Raw genomic sequence first — 15,648 nt, forward strand, 5'->3', positions numbered from 1 at the left:
CTGTCCTGGTATTTGTTATCTTGCCAAACGGTATTTCTCTTTGACGGCATTTCCATTAATTCCACCAATTCTGCCCACGGCTTTTACTAGTTAATTGCCATCACTTCATTCACGGTTTGCCAGTATTCCCAGTTATACCGGATTCCGTTCCTTCTCATACATCAAGACCCTTCCTGGCTTACAGCCAACGCTTTCTAGTACTCGTTCGTTAAGGGTACTACTCCGCTGACTGAAAAGTCGCAGTGTATACTTGCGTTCTTGAGGAATTCATCACACAGAGGTGCACCAAAACACTCGCACAACAACAAAGCCTTTATTGCTGCTACATGCCATTTGCCATGAACTCCTCTAGAGTTTTGGTTTTTGCCGTTGCCATGGAAGTTTAGGCTCATCACTGACACTGCAATGTTTTCGGTCAGTGCACCATCTTCGTCTGTGACTGTCATGTCCTCCTTCATGCTACCATGCCATTGCGATATGGCAACCTGATCACAAGATGCTTCATGTACATTGAAATCGGTGTTGGAGTACAGCACTGCTCTTTATTTCCCTACCCATAATCGCTGCAGTTGGGTTATAATTTTTTCAGATGAATATCATTTCCTATTCCATAACAAGTTGTCTTCGTACTGAGGTATTTAGTGATGATTTGGATGATGTTCCTGCAGATTTTAATTCGTCTGACTCTTCCATCAAGTTAAATGAATTTGGCATGAATATCATGGAGTTTCAATAAAAGAACTGCACTCTGCGAGTCCGAATAACCCTCCATTCCAGTAGTATAGACCTTTATGGGCTCGACTGCAGAATCAAGTGTACTCATTCTCATGCACTTCAGCTGGGTAGGGTATGTATATGTTCTCCAATCCTCAGTGAACTCGGAGCATGCAGATACATTCGTAATAAAGATTTCACCCATGTCAGTTGCGATGTAAGATCTCCAGGACATGCAGGGGGAAGGTGAAAGAAAACCATTAAAGAACGATAGCCCCCTTTTACTAGGAGTCTTGACTAACAGGTTCTACATGTGAAGCCCAGAAATTAGAATAACCCATATCCAACATTCAGCGGCCCTCTGGAAAACAAGCCTCAGATGCTACCACAGTCAGAATTGAATGTGAAAAAGTCTTTTCCACAATTGGCTATCGCAACACTGAGCCGTTAGACCAAGTTGTCACAATTTTGATACGTACCATGGGAATGATCGGACCGATGCTCGTGTTTACATCGATGGGGTTTTTCCTTCCTGTTACTTGTCATCATCTGCTCCAAGCATCGCATCTGTAATGAGGATCATTTCTATCGCTTGGGAGAGTGACAAAAGCCAAAATTGTCAGGCGCTAGACTGCCGAGGAAGAGACATGGAACATGACGAGGGGATATGAGGAGAGCTCTCCATATAAATCGGTCCAATTGCAAAGCTGCAGAACGTTTCTGACTACTTGTCCTCAACGTACTCACGCTTGTAGTCTATCCTACTTGTTTCCGGTCTCTGCTTCCAGCGCGAGCTCACCCTCTCAGAATTCTGTAGTGGAGAATGATGCGTTCGAGACTCTCCACGGACCGAAGATGTAGATGAGGGCATGATGGCAGCTTCTTCAACCAGACCCACAGTGAGAATCATTGAGGTTCCCCTTTGAATGCATATATGCTCTCCCGATGGTCCACCCAGTATCTGCCAACATGTGATTCCTAGTAGCCTGAGGACATGCTTAGACAATAGACGCTAGATGGAAATGGACCCAGTCGCGTCTCCGCTCATGAACCATATGAAGGTCCTCTCACTGCCACTTATCAACCTCCCTGTATCCCTGTGACGCACTTATCTCTATGCTCTGCTCTCCCTAATTATCGCCAGATGACAACCATTATTCTGCACAGAGAATGCCACATTTCAGATGCTTTTTCAGTGATCTACTTGCAACAGCGTATGCCACGTATCTTGCCATTCTCTGGCTCTCGCACTCCTGATACGGTTCCGTGTCCATGATTACAACACGCAGCGAATGGGGCGCCGCTTGCCTTGTATCCTCTGTCTTGTCTACGCACGTATACCTCGCTTCAGGTGTTGGTCGTGCTAACCTTGACACTTGAGGATGAACTTGCATGCAGCTTGGTCCTTGCGATTGGAGGAAAGCATTGTGTATATGCATATCAGTCCTCATTTTACAAGCCCGGAGAGCGCCTGTACGACTCTGGGTGAGATATGCTCGTCGTTGAGAGGCGGATATGGGCAGAGCCAAATAATGTACCCATCTATCTGCCATTTTCAGCAACTATAGCATATAATCTTGTAAATATGCTTATGGGGAATCGGTTACTTAGTGTGTTTCTGCAGGGTTTGACCCCCTCTCAGCGTATGGCGATCAGTCGTTAGGCTCCTTTCCTTTTTCGAGATCGTGCCCAGTGCCTTAACGACGGAGTAACGGAAATATTAATACAGTTCTCACTCTCATTGGTGTGTTCCTTGTTAGACTATATTGTGTTGTCCAGCTCAGTGTGGGTGGTGTGAATCTCATGTTGGGGAAGGTTATTCGCTGCATATTTGAAAGGCCCTACTTAATGAAGAGAGGGGGCATTCCGAGTTTGAGCTAATGCCAGCAATAGGATCTAGAATTCAAATACGCTGCAGGAGAGAATCATACTCCAGTGGGAATCGAACGAGGAAAAAAAAAAAACATCTGGTTCAGTTGGGGGGATGCACCATCTAGCCGCTAGACTAGAATGTTATGTTTTCGTAAGAAGTGACTAGTTGGTGAGGGCCAACGCATCTGCATGGCAGGTCCGAGTCCTATGTTTTTTTTTCTCAGAAAAATAAAAGAAAAACGTAACAATAATAATTGAATTTGTGGACTAATAACTATAACAGATGTGTACAAAAATACACTGCATCAGACTCCTCTGTACCACTTCACATCCCCAAAGGTTACACACAACTCTGTCTTTGTAGTGCTGGAGCTCTCGGGCCATGAAGCTTGGATAATGGAGGCCCTGGCAGTCCTCGATACACCACATTCCGATGCACTTGGAGTTGATGCAAGTGGCACTTCCACATTTTTTGGCAGGGTTGAGAATGGAGGACAGTGGGTAGTGGGGGGTAGTGGGAGGAGCGAGTGAAGAGCGCACGAGCCTTGCCTAGGTAGGTGATAAGCCATGACAGAATAAGAAGAAAATAGGAATAATACTCACCGCCCTTCCTAGTCTCTAAGATGATGGTGAATGGCTGGACATAGCTGACCTCTTTGTCGAGAAGGAAGGCATGGGTGCAGAGGTTGACTTGGTAGAAGCAAGAGTTACAACTGAGTACTGTGGCGACGACTTGACAGACTATGTAATGCTTGGGTTCAGCCGGAGAATGGAGAATCAGCATAGCAAGGATTACACACATTTCATCTTGCGTTCTTTCTTCATCCATTTATCAGCACTCAGCTCTACCCAGTAATCCGTCATAGCATCCTCAAGTTCCTTATATCAGTCTGCATATAATTGGAATGTCACTGCCCAAAAAATCGTGCATATTCTGGAAAACCAGCATATGGTGCATCTAGTACACAGGGGTTGAGTCAACCATGACAAGAAGACATGGAAACGATGCACCAGCCCAAGGATTATGATATAACTGATATTAGTGCAACTCACCATATTCCCATACCACTCCATATAAGCCCACAGCCCCTTCGTCATGTACATCTGGACCCTAGAATCCATGAGACTCGTAGGCAACAGATGGCCTATATCAATGGTCTGGAAAACGAGGTTCTCCGACACGAAAGGTTTGCCAGGCTTCCAGGCAATGGTCCTTTGCCAATTCTTCATGCTTGCAGTCTTGCAGTACCACCACTGGAAGGGTGAGAATCCGTGCCGCTCAATGGTGATCTTTTTCTTCTCGAATAACACATTGTCGTGAAGTCTCGATCTTGGAAGCAGAGAGATCTTGAATGCCAGAGATGAAGACAGGCTGAAGAACAAGGAGAGAGAAAATAATTGAGCACCAATCGGTAAAGAATGGATGGACAGACGGGAAAAGATGGGAATAATGAGAGTAAGTAGAAGCAAATGAATAGAAAAGGTTCCCACGATGAGCTCAGGCAGCGAGGACGGCAATTGCCATGAACGAATAGAAATATTCCCACAGTTTGCTCAGGTAGCAAAGTCGGCAAATGCCGTGATGGATTGATACCCCAAATAGATTTTTTCCCATGATCAGTTCAGGACAGCATAATAACCGAGTATCCTATATACATAGGACTCGGAATGGGAATGATCAGCCCGACACCAGTGTTTACATCTATTGATCACGACGCGTTTTCCTTCTTGTCATCATCATCCCCTTGCTCTCCCCCCAAACTGTCGTCTTGGATATCGTCTGCCGCAGGTGGTGTGGAGTTCTGTAAGAGAAAAAGGATCGTGACTATCGCTGGAGAGAAACCGGGTGGATTGGTGATGAACGCAATGCCATTTGGCCGATGGCATGTAACGGTCTGAGGTGCAGAGTACGACAAAGGCAGGCATGCGGAGGGTGCTAAGCGAGGACGAGAGAACATGTCAGCGACAGAATGATGCTGCATATACTTCTTCAGGACTGGGATTTCCTCACCTCATGCTGCTACGCTCTTCCAAAGACCCTCCTTGTCTCTCCTCAACGTCAACGAATACCGTATTCTCAAGCTCCTCAAATCTACTACCTATCCGGCTTCAGCTCCGCACATGGGCTAGATGTAGGCTGTGAACGTTCTCTCCGGTCACCGGTGCATTTTCACCACCCTTCTCCGCGTGGATCCTGTAATCCCTTCGAGTCGTTTCCAGTCTCTGGTTGGCACGACCGTAACTGGGTACATCACATCCTACTTGGATCTTCTCTAACTCACATTCATCTTAGTAAACAATCCTCACTTCCCATCCAAGCATTACGTATGTACCCAGAGACCGGGCCCATCCTCGCCGTCAACCAGGTAGACGTATGATACAGAGACGTTTTCTGGTAAGTATTGTTTACTATAATTTCCTGTCACAATGACGTAGCTAAGCCTTGCAAGGGGGTACCGGAATTCCGGCCCGGTACACCGGGTAGGTAGGTAGGTCCAGCCGGATGTCACGAAAAAAAAAAGTTGACCCTAGTTATATTTGCCTAAATATGTGCTGAAATCAACCAAAATACACATAAAATCTGTTCTAATGTTCCAAAACCAACTTAAGCAAAGAGATACACTCTACAGCAGCGGAAAGAATCAATATTGTTATGTAGCATGTGCTATCTACTGTTATCCTGCCGCGGCAGGCACCACTGCTTCTAAAATCAGCCTATCTCCTTGACCACATTTGCGCCAGGGCCAACAAAGCTACCACACCGGAAAGAGCATTCGATGCCGTCCCTAAAAATGATAGGTCAGATGCGGTGTCCTGCTCGAGTAGAGGCTGTGAAACAATCTGGGTAAGTACATGCTCTCACCTCCACAGTACGGAAATGAGATTTACCTTTGAGGTCCTAGTTCCATCTTGAATGTCTTCGTGTCGACTACGTCCCTGTAGGATGGCGCTGCAATGCGTGTAGCAAAAAAAGGGGGAAACACTGACATATGCGGGGCCCCCGATGACGATGACGCCGCATGTATGGGGTAGTATTCAAATAGTCAACTATCAATCAACTATTGAGGTCAAATCGGTATAATCATGTTAGCGTGGATAATTTTCACTGAAAGGATAATGATAATCACCCGAAGAGATGTAATCTTGAGTGCAACAGTCAAACATGAGTGGTGAGAGTGCGAGACAAAGCAACTGCTTCGTCGTTGATGGTGACACGTCGCCTTTCTCACAGTCGGAAAACGGACCGGATACCAAAAATAGTACATGACGTCATATATATCACGTGGAGGTAGGTAGGTCCGACGCCGGTGCACGAAATTATTTAATCGACCCACTGTCTTTTAATTTGGTATTAGGACCCCCTTGAAGCCTTGCTTAGATACTGGGATTGGAAGGATCGAAATCGAGGCTCGACCAACTCGCATATGCCCTAAAAAGGGCGGTGTTGCTTCGACATCTCCGGAAGAATGTCGGACTACTTGGAGCGTGATGCGGGCTTCTGGAAACAAATAAATGGAATTGAAGTTGGAAGGAGGCGACAACGACAATGCCGAGACGCAAGGGTGGAGGTTGACGCGTGACGAGGAGAAGTCGCATAGGACAATGAGGGTAGCGGAGCTCAGGCTAGAGAGTACAGAAGTGCAGGCATAGTAGGCGACAGGGAAGAAGCAACACGACAGTGGTATAGGTTCTCCTGACAGTCCGCTTGCTAGCTTCTTCATGTGAATCTTCTCCTCATTTCCCATGCCCACGAAGCCGAATCGGCACCAGCAGCCCGCGCACATACTAAGACAAGATAATGGTCCTCTCACACTGCCCACCCGCCATTTCTGAACTCCTGATACGCCCGTGATGCCTCCGCCACTCTACATCCCGCAATTGCTCGCTTCCTGCTTCTGCTCTCCAAAATTCGACTCTGCCAAGTTCTTGTCTCTCACCGCGCAAGTCTATGACATCCGATAGCGGTGATTATTCTGCAAGAGACAATAAACGTGTTCGATACGGTCTTTTGGGGATACAGTGATAGTACTCGCAGATGGGTACGTCATGTCTTACCCCGCCCTTCTCTCGCTCACTCTTTTTCTAGCATATCGTCCTGACGTACATGATATCGATTACGATGTCATTTGTCCTGTATCGTCTTGTGCCAAATTTTTACCTTGCTAGTATCCACAATACGCTCGAGAGTCGAGCACGCAAGCATGCTTTCGAGCGTAGCTGGAAGTGGTATTAACACTCGCTATCAAACAGGGAAGAAAGCTTTTGCAGCATCGTCATTGAAAGTATAGGAGAACACTGCGTATATGCGGTGCCATTGTGATGCCGCGGGTGTTACTCTGGGATTGTCTCTGCAGGCGGACGAAGAGACTAACTGTGTGGTTGTATGTCTTCTACTGTCATCGGAACGACTCGACGGGACGCTAACATGTGATTATAGCATACATTCATGTAACTACCTGAATACGAACATGCGTTCATCTTATCGAGAGATATCATGTAATGCCGCTACTGTCCTGCGCATCAGTCCCTGGGTCCGGACGTCTGTTTGTCAGAGTCATAAATAGCTGGGTGGTAAACATGTGATATGTTTCGTGCAGAAACGAGCAGACCTGGCCCCACCTAATCATGAATGAACCTTACAGCCTTCCGGAAACCCACGGTGACGAATTCTCGCTTTTCCCTTGTAACCTTATTCGTGTCTATGTGACTTGAGAGATCTCCTGCCTACACTAACTGACATTAATTCACGTTGGCAGGAGACTGAGTATGCACATAACAGATAGAGAGGCTTTCCCCTATGCTACAGTTATGGCTGTTACGTTGGACTTCAAGCATCTTTTTTGCCTACTGACCTTAATTATGGGTGATAATGACATCCCTCATGGCGCTTGCACGACGGAACAGAACCAGGCAGCTTCTGCTGCGACTACAGTAATCCATGTTCTTGTGAGAGGATCGTCGGCTAAGTCTCCACTCTCTGCCATTATTACGCGTAGCTCCACCATCGCGTCTAGTGAGCGATCTCCTTCTACTCATCTCATCCGTGAGCTCACCTCGATCTCGCCCAGCATCCATGATGAATTTGGTATAGACACAGCCGGTCACTGCCTTGACTATCTCGAGTATCCTAGTGGTTCCTTGGTATAGATATCGATTCTTTCAGCTATGCAGACCGTCTTACGGCTAAAGCGTCCTTCGTGGAAATGGATTGCATCGAACTCGACCCTAAAAGGCTTGGCTCATACTGCTGTGAAGCTAAAACACGCTGTGGGCTAATGAGGTACGCCTCCCCGACTCATTACCTTCACTATCGGCGTCCTCTGCCATGAAGGTATCACCGACGAGTGAATCGCAACGCCTGGTATTCGCTGGAAGGAATGAATAACGAGACTTGTACGCCACCTCGCCCCTCTGACTGCTCATGCTTGATCCGAAACGCAGCGTCAATGTCACTGAAATCAGGAACACTACATGCTCAACAACGGGGTATGAGTGTGTCGATTACTGTTTCCAAACTAACATGGCGATCTTGGTTCAAATTCCTGGTAACGTTGTAGCATATACCATCGAACTCTACAATTTTACTTCAGACGAAGAAGGCGAGCGGTTGAAACCCCTCTCGATAAATGCTCGAACTTGTGCACTATTAGGGGACGTATCATCCTATTAAACGGATGAACGCCCGAAGCAGGGAACCGAAGGAATGCATGAACGAATCAATGCTAGGAAGATGGGGTAGGGTCTCTCAAGAATGGGGTCACGAAACGTTGTTGTGGAGTACAAGAACGGGTGCTACCCTGGATGGGATTGCCTCGGCAGCCCATTGCTAGTAGACGTAGATCTTAATATTGTAATCGTATGTCTACTATTTCCATCTATGCGACTCGACGGTCTGCTAACATGCACTATAGCACGCACACTAATAGCGCTGGTGAAAGGTTCAACTCCCTCTTGGCGTATGTGTTGTTTGGGAGGTACATCTGTTTTCTTGTTCGAGATCGTTCCTGGCCAGCCTTAGGGGAGTACAGCGATAATCTGTGCCTCGTCAGGAATAGAACTGACCTTCGGAGCGGGAGGGTTGTATCCAGGCTCTCAGCTCACCTTCTCGCCTTCCATCGTCTCCCTTGAGCATTTCCTAATATCGGCTACTCTTCTTGTTCGTGCCCATGAACCATAGAGCCAGACGCAGGAGAGAAATCGGATATGTTCAAGATTAGGAACACACTTCCTCCGCAGTCCATACATAAGCCTACACGTCGCATCATCCCTGCTAAGTATCAAAGAGAATATGAACCGGTCGCCCTTAAAGCCTCGGAATCCGACTATGCATGCATATTTATTTAATGATTTGTGCTACATTTCAGAAATGCCGTGCTTGATGAAGAAACGCAACATGAGTCGAGCTAACGCCAGCAATGGAATCTACAAATCAGGGACCCGATTCCCAAAAGAATGCTGCCCCTGGCCCCAGTGGGAATGGAACGAGAAAAAGTATCTTTGCTCAGTGCCGAGCAGGCAGGGGAAATGCACCACTCAGCCGTTAGACCAGAGCACCACAATTTTGGTGCATGGGATGGCAATGATCAGCCGACGCTAATGTTTACATCTGTTGATCTCCCCTCTTGCCATCATTATCCTCTTGCTCTCCACCCAAACCGTCGTCTAGGATATGTTCTGCTGCAAATTGCGTGCAGTTATGGACCAATAAAACGGACTGAGGATATCGCTGGCAAGGGAGAGTCGAGACCGAACGCAGCGATGGTAAACCAATGCCATTTCACCGATGGTGTGAGACGGTCGGAGGCGCAGAGTACGACGAAGGAAGGCGTGCTGAGAGTGCTAAGCAACGACGAGAGAACACGTCAGAGAGCGAATACTTCAGCGTCTACTTCTTCCCGACTCGGGTTTCCTCCTATGACGCTCTCCAAATCTGTGACCACCTCCATACCCCGCACATGGACTAGGTCCGGGCTGTGAACGACCTCTCTAGTCAAGCGTGCACTCCCATCACCCACCCTTGATGTCCTCATAATCCTGCGGCGCCATCCAGTTCCTACTTTGCACGATCGTAATTAGGTATGTCGTGTCTTACCTGATTCTTCTTTCGCTCACGTTCCTCTCAGCATCCGATCCTCGATTCTCATACAACGAATAGATTGCCATCTGTCAGAGAATGCAAGCACCACGCGCGCTCAATACAGACGTCAAGCACATCCTGGCATTGGACGAGGTATAATTTTGAGATGAGAAGCATTTTTCAGTGAGTGTAGTTTTCTGTTGCAAAGACGTGGCTAAGCCTTGCATAGATATTGAACATCGAGGGCGGAAGGATCGACCATCATGCTCCCAATATCCGACTCGCATATGCCCTGAAGGGAGTGGCAGGCTTTCGACGAATGACTGTACCCTGGATGCTCCACGACGCTGCTTATTGATGATCTGGGGCGTGATACGGACATTCGGAAACAAGAATGAATGTAAACCTGCAGCACGACCACGAGCAGGAGTTTCAGGGTCGAAATTTGGAGGGGGAACGCCGCCACAGGGAGGAGACGGATACGACGACGACGGTAGCAGAGCTCAGACTAGAGGGTGCAGCAACAAGCACAACTACAGGAAACCAGAGACCAAGACACGCTAGGGGACGTGGCAGGGAGCGAGCAGCACGACGGTTGTATATGCACGCCTCGCAGTCCTGGTAGCCGTCATCGTGTGATTGTCCCGGAAATCTGAAAGCGCGCCTCATCGCATGAACCAGACTATAACCCTCTCCCGTCACCAGGCCACCCATTTCCACTCCTTTCTACCCCTTTCCAACCTCCCTGTTGCCCGGTGGCGCATTCCGCTACTGTACATCTCTCCATCGATCGTTTCCCGCCTCTGCTCTCTTCAAGTTCTCTCCACTCATTCCGCCAGATGGCAGCCATTACCCCGCACAGAAAATCACGCGTTCGAAACGTTCCTTTGGGGTTCTAGTCAAAGTACTCGGAACTGAGTACGTCACATCTCACTCGACCATTCTCTTGCTCACACTCCTTTAGCGTACGGTCCTCGTCTCCACCAAATGAGTGCGTGCCTCGTATCTTCTTGCCTCCGTCGATGGCGATGATGAGTAGGCATTCCAGGTTCCCTGGCTTCTCCCCCTTTGAGCGTTAGTAGTGCGGACGTTAACACTCGTCATCAAGTTGGGAATAAACGGCTTTGCGCACATCGTCACAGAGATTGAAAGGGAATGCCGTATATATGCAATACCGGTGTGTTGTTTCGTCGTGGGATGCGAGAGGAGATGTTACTCTGGGTGGGAGTACCACTCCAGGTGGTTTGCTGACAACAATAAGCGTCATATTGTAATTGTATGTCTGAAATTTTCATCTGAACGACGTCTCGCTAACATTTGATTATAGCATATACTCAGGTAACTACTATGCCTGATATGAGCGCGTGTCCATCTTATCGAGAAATATCATACTATGCCGCTACTCGAAGTGCGTTGTCCTTCGCATCAGATCAACGTTATGCACGTCTCTCTGTCAAAGTCTGACCTAGATGGTAAAACTGTGATGTCTTGCTCACCAATGAGCAGGCATGGTCACACGTAATCATGAATGCAGCCTTATAACTATCTGCGCAAATTATCCCCTGGCGTTGTTTACGCTCATATCCCAAAGGCGGGAGATCCCTCCTGTATCGTACCGCACGGGCGAGCGGTTAGAAGCCTACTCGAATCCGCGTCTGGGTTATTTCTTAATGCTGCTCTTAGCTTGATCCGCATGGTAGATGCCCTCGGATGATTCCTTTCACTCCTTCAACATGCAACGCCTAACTCAGATGCCCTTGTCATCTAAATGGCTCTGGTTCTGGCTAATACATTGTTACAGAGCTTGTTTACATACCTACTATGCTAAGAACATCAATCTTATTCTTGTAGATGTACTAAATATTTCCGCACGGGCAAGTAGTTTGAATCCTCCTCTAATCTATTTCATGACACGGTTGGGGTCGTTGGTGAGTTCTGGGAATATGGCGAGTATAATAGCTTGAGCTTGAGTCAAGTATTTCCCCGTGGCATGTCCCAAGAACCCTCCTCCGTTCCAGCTAACACTGTGATCTAGATCGTTATACACACAACCGCCGGTTGGAATTTACAGATCCCATGTGTTTCGGATGGGTGAGAAGGGGGGCTGGGGTAAATGAATTCTTCGATACACCTTGAATACGTCTCGTTCATGTGTACAGAGTACATCGCCCCCAAAATTCGAATCCAACAATGTTTGCGGTAAGATGAGAAAAATTAAAAAACTCTGGCCTCAGCGGGAGTTGAACGAGAAAAAAAGATTTGATTGTAGGAGTGTTGGCAGTATTGCAGTGGGAGGCTTGCAGTAGGAATAATACCTAATTATTAGCTACAAGAGCTCCTAATGAGCTCCTTATATACTACGAAAAGTATCTAGAATATTCTACCCAAAGTACTAAATATATCTAAGTATCGTGACAAATGAGTAAGCCGAAGCTTCGGGAATCTTCTGGCATAAGCTTGAAGTTGCAAATCCCAACAAGGAGTAAACATGACAGCAGACTGTTAGACCAACCCGTCACATCTGTAACGAGTAAGAAAGGATACATAAGCCCGATGCCGATATTTACATCTATTGATCTCGCTAATTTTCTTTCTTGTCACTTGTCACCAACGTCTCTCTGTCCGTAGCACAAGTCATGGAAATCTATTTTGCAACCCCACAGAACGCCGTCTTCAGTCACTAGTGCACCCCGAATCGTCTCCTGGTCACTGCTCCCCCCAACTCGATATTGTACATTTCTCACCGTTCACAAAGACTTCCGCCATGCTGCATACCTTTTCGACGGCGTGATTCTCCGCTACAGGGTAATTTCCGGCGTTGGAATCGCAAGTCTCTTCCGGGGACATAGTCATTACTGCTCGTTATATGGTATGTCGTGCCTAATGTGGCCCTTCTCTCACTCACATCCCTCTTAACACACATTCCCCACCTCCCATCCCAGGACGGCGTAGACTTCACACGGATTTCGAGAGTATCGTGGCCCTCGACAAGGTGTAACTTTGAGAACGATCCTCTGCCATTGTTGGAAGACCGAAATCACGACTCGACCACTAATATTCGACTTGCATGTGCCTTGAAGCGAGAGGCATGTTGTTTCGACGGCTGAGGAAGAACGACTATTGACGTTCGATGTGTGATGTCCGAGTCGGGCACACAGTAACGAGGGTCGACGGAATCCAAATTTTGAGGGAGGCTTTCTCTAGGAGGCTTATAGCCCGACGAGGGTTACGGTGCTCGAGCCTAAGTGCACAGTGACGAGCGAAGGGTGGTTAGTGGTGTAATTAGTCCAGAGCTATGGATGAGGACACCGTAGAGGGCATAGGCGAGCGAGCAGGACAAAGGCACATGGTGAGTTTCCTCCTTGCATGTATATATTCTCTCCTAACAGTCCGCCTAGTAGCTGCCAGTCATGTGAAACACGACCTCGTTCTAAGCCGTGTGCGGCACCTACATCCGGAGTAGACACTCAGATACTCACTGGACTTCGATTCACTCCCTTCTCTGCGCCAAGCTGAACCCAGTCTGCGAACTCCCTCAGACGCTATAGACTGTCGATGCAGTCGCGCGCTCACTCCCATCTTGCGCCCGCTATTTCTGTCACTTTTCAACCTCCCAGCAGCCTGATGGCGCGTTCTGCAACTGCTCGTCTGCTATCGCCCGTTTATGCTCTCTGCTCTCCCTAATAGGATGCCATCAAGTTCCCGTCACTTACCGGACAGAGAATAACGCGTTCGAGACGCACTTCAACATTGTTATAATGATAGTACTGGCAACCTTGTATGTCGCATCTTGCTTGGCTCTCCTCTCATTCACACTTCTTTTAGCATACGATCCTCGCGTCCTCGAAGCGAATGGGTAGCCTACCCTGTATCATGTTGCCTCGAAATCTTACCGCCGTCTAGGTACACGATGTGCTCGAACATGTACACATTACTTGGGTTCTCTGCATCGAGTGTTGGTGTGGAGAACGTCGACGCTTGCTATCAAGTCAGAGATAAACCCTCTTATAGCCTGATGGTTGATATTGGCGAAATTACTGCGTATATGCGTGCCAGTAGGATGTCGCGGAGTCTGAGAGCAGATTGCTACTCTGGATGCGATTACCTTGGCGGGGGGTTATTGACAGACGACAAGCACTAAATGTTGCAATCGTACGTCTGCCATTTTCATCTACACGATGTGACGGCTTGCTAATGTCTGATTATAGCATATACCATGTAACTAACCCTGCTGAATACGAACGCGCAATTTCTTTATCGAGAGGCATCATACAACTCCGCTACCCTGAGTGTCTCGCCCTCGAGATCAGTTCAAGATTGTCTGTGTGTCTTTGTCAGCGTCATATCTAGGCAGCTACACCGCGATATAGTTCGTGCACGAACGAGCAGACCCTGGCCATACATAACTGGCACCGTTGCATTTAGGCCTACACCTCAACCTTGTCAACATTCAAAGCTGTCATTGATTCCAATTTTCACGAGACTGACGTTACGTGGAAGATACACAGCTATATTATTGTCCCTAGATCTCACAACTAAACCGCGTTATACGCGTTCTTTTGAAAGAAAAGGTGGTCGATAAGGACCCGAGTAAGTGTCTCCCATGATTACACTGTTGTAGCCGTCGCGGTATGCTTGATGATCTGGGACCACCTCATGCTCGATCAGGAAATAGACGCGATATGGATCTCCCATAACAAGGATCAAGATACTTAAGTTGGATTTATTTTAGACGCTTCCCACTAGCATAACGACATCCTCCCCGGTTGCACAGGTATGTGCTCCGCATCGAGGTTCCTCAACCGATTGGGGTCTAGATATCAATTCTTTCATCTGAGAAACCCGTATTTCGCTGGCTACGCTCGTCCTCCAGGCGTATTATGAGACACCGGAATTATATTGCGGCCTAACGGAGATTGAGCACGAATTCTTTCAGCTACGTCAGGTCACATTCAGGGTTGACTTTGATTTAGCGTACAATTTCAATTCAATGCTGTCGTATGTGTGCGCTGGGGTGTCGCGTTGCGTCTGTATGATTATTACATTACGGGCCCATTGCAAAGAAAGAAGCATTGCGATCCGTCCTTTTGGTATAGATTGTTCGAATTCCGGGTGATAACTCGTTGCAGGACATATCATGAAGAATACGAATGAGACTTCGTTGTCGGTTGGTGTGTCGGCGTAACTAGAGTCTTGCGCGAGACGAATAAGAACCAAAGAAGGCGAGTAGTTAGAAATCTCCTCGATAAAAGGTCGTTGCTGATTCACTATCAGGAGACGCGTTGTCTTCATCTCCAGGGGTACATTGTGATATTGTCCGTATCTATGGTGGCAGAAGATTCTGGACTAATTGATTTCTGGCTATCAAATCTTGCAAACTTAATCTCTGTGCCGTGGTATGATATTTTAATGCAGGTTAGGATACTCTCGGCTATTGGCCTTTGCGTAATTTTGCAGATACTAAACACATTAAAATCATTCATCAGTAAACATGAGAACCACGCCGATGGTAAAATGGTCATCGTGATTTTCCCGCATTGAAACCTTCATGCATTCAGGTGGGGTTCGACTCCCCTTCGGCATATAGGGAAGGTATAGAAACTATCTATTTTTAGACCGCTTCTTACCGCCAGTATCAAATCTTAACACCCAACTTTCATTGTTCCAAGTCCTTACAGTCTTATACTCTCCTCAGTGTAATGCCCGGCCCACTTTATGATTTATTAGCATATATGCATCCGACTTCATGACCAATAGCAATTTTGGCCCGAGTAACCGACGACTGTGACTGGGCGCGTCCCTTCCCCGTTCCACGGGCTGGACTGCTTTTCTGGACCATTCTATTTCGATTGCTTGACCCTCGTTTCTCTGCCTTGCTGCGTTCTTATGCTATGTGCTATGAATGAATATGTAACTGATGTGAGGTATGCGTCAATTGCTTTTTCATTTCTCCCACCGGGTGCATACCTGCTCGTTGTCCATCC

The 15,648-nt window shown here is 47.4% G+C and overlaps 1 protein-coding gene across 1 annotated transcript; it reads right to left on the reverse strand.

The window, feature by feature from the left end:
- Positions 1-3,091: 3,091 nt before the first annotated feature.
- On the reverse strand, positions 3,092-3,815 carry EV420DRAFT_1573219 (uncharacterized protein; the record flags this gene model as incomplete). The annotated part of the gene is made up of 3 exons (XM_060474377.1): positions 3,092-3,327; positions 3,387-3,544; positions 3,598-3,815. Coding segments are annotated over 2 exons (244 nt in total), but the record flags the coding sequence as incomplete, so codon positions are not given.
- Positions 3,816-15,648: the final 11,833 nt, after the last annotated feature.

The sequence above is a fragment of the Desarmillaria tabescens genome, assembly GCF_030435595.1.
Source record: "Desarmillaria tabescens strain CCBAS 213 chromosome Unknown EV420scaffold_51, whole genome shotgun sequence".
In the NCBI taxonomy this organism is placed as follows: domain Eukaryota; kingdom Fungi; phylum Basidiomycota; class Agaricomycetes; order Agaricales; family Physalacriaceae; genus Desarmillaria; species Desarmillaria tabescens.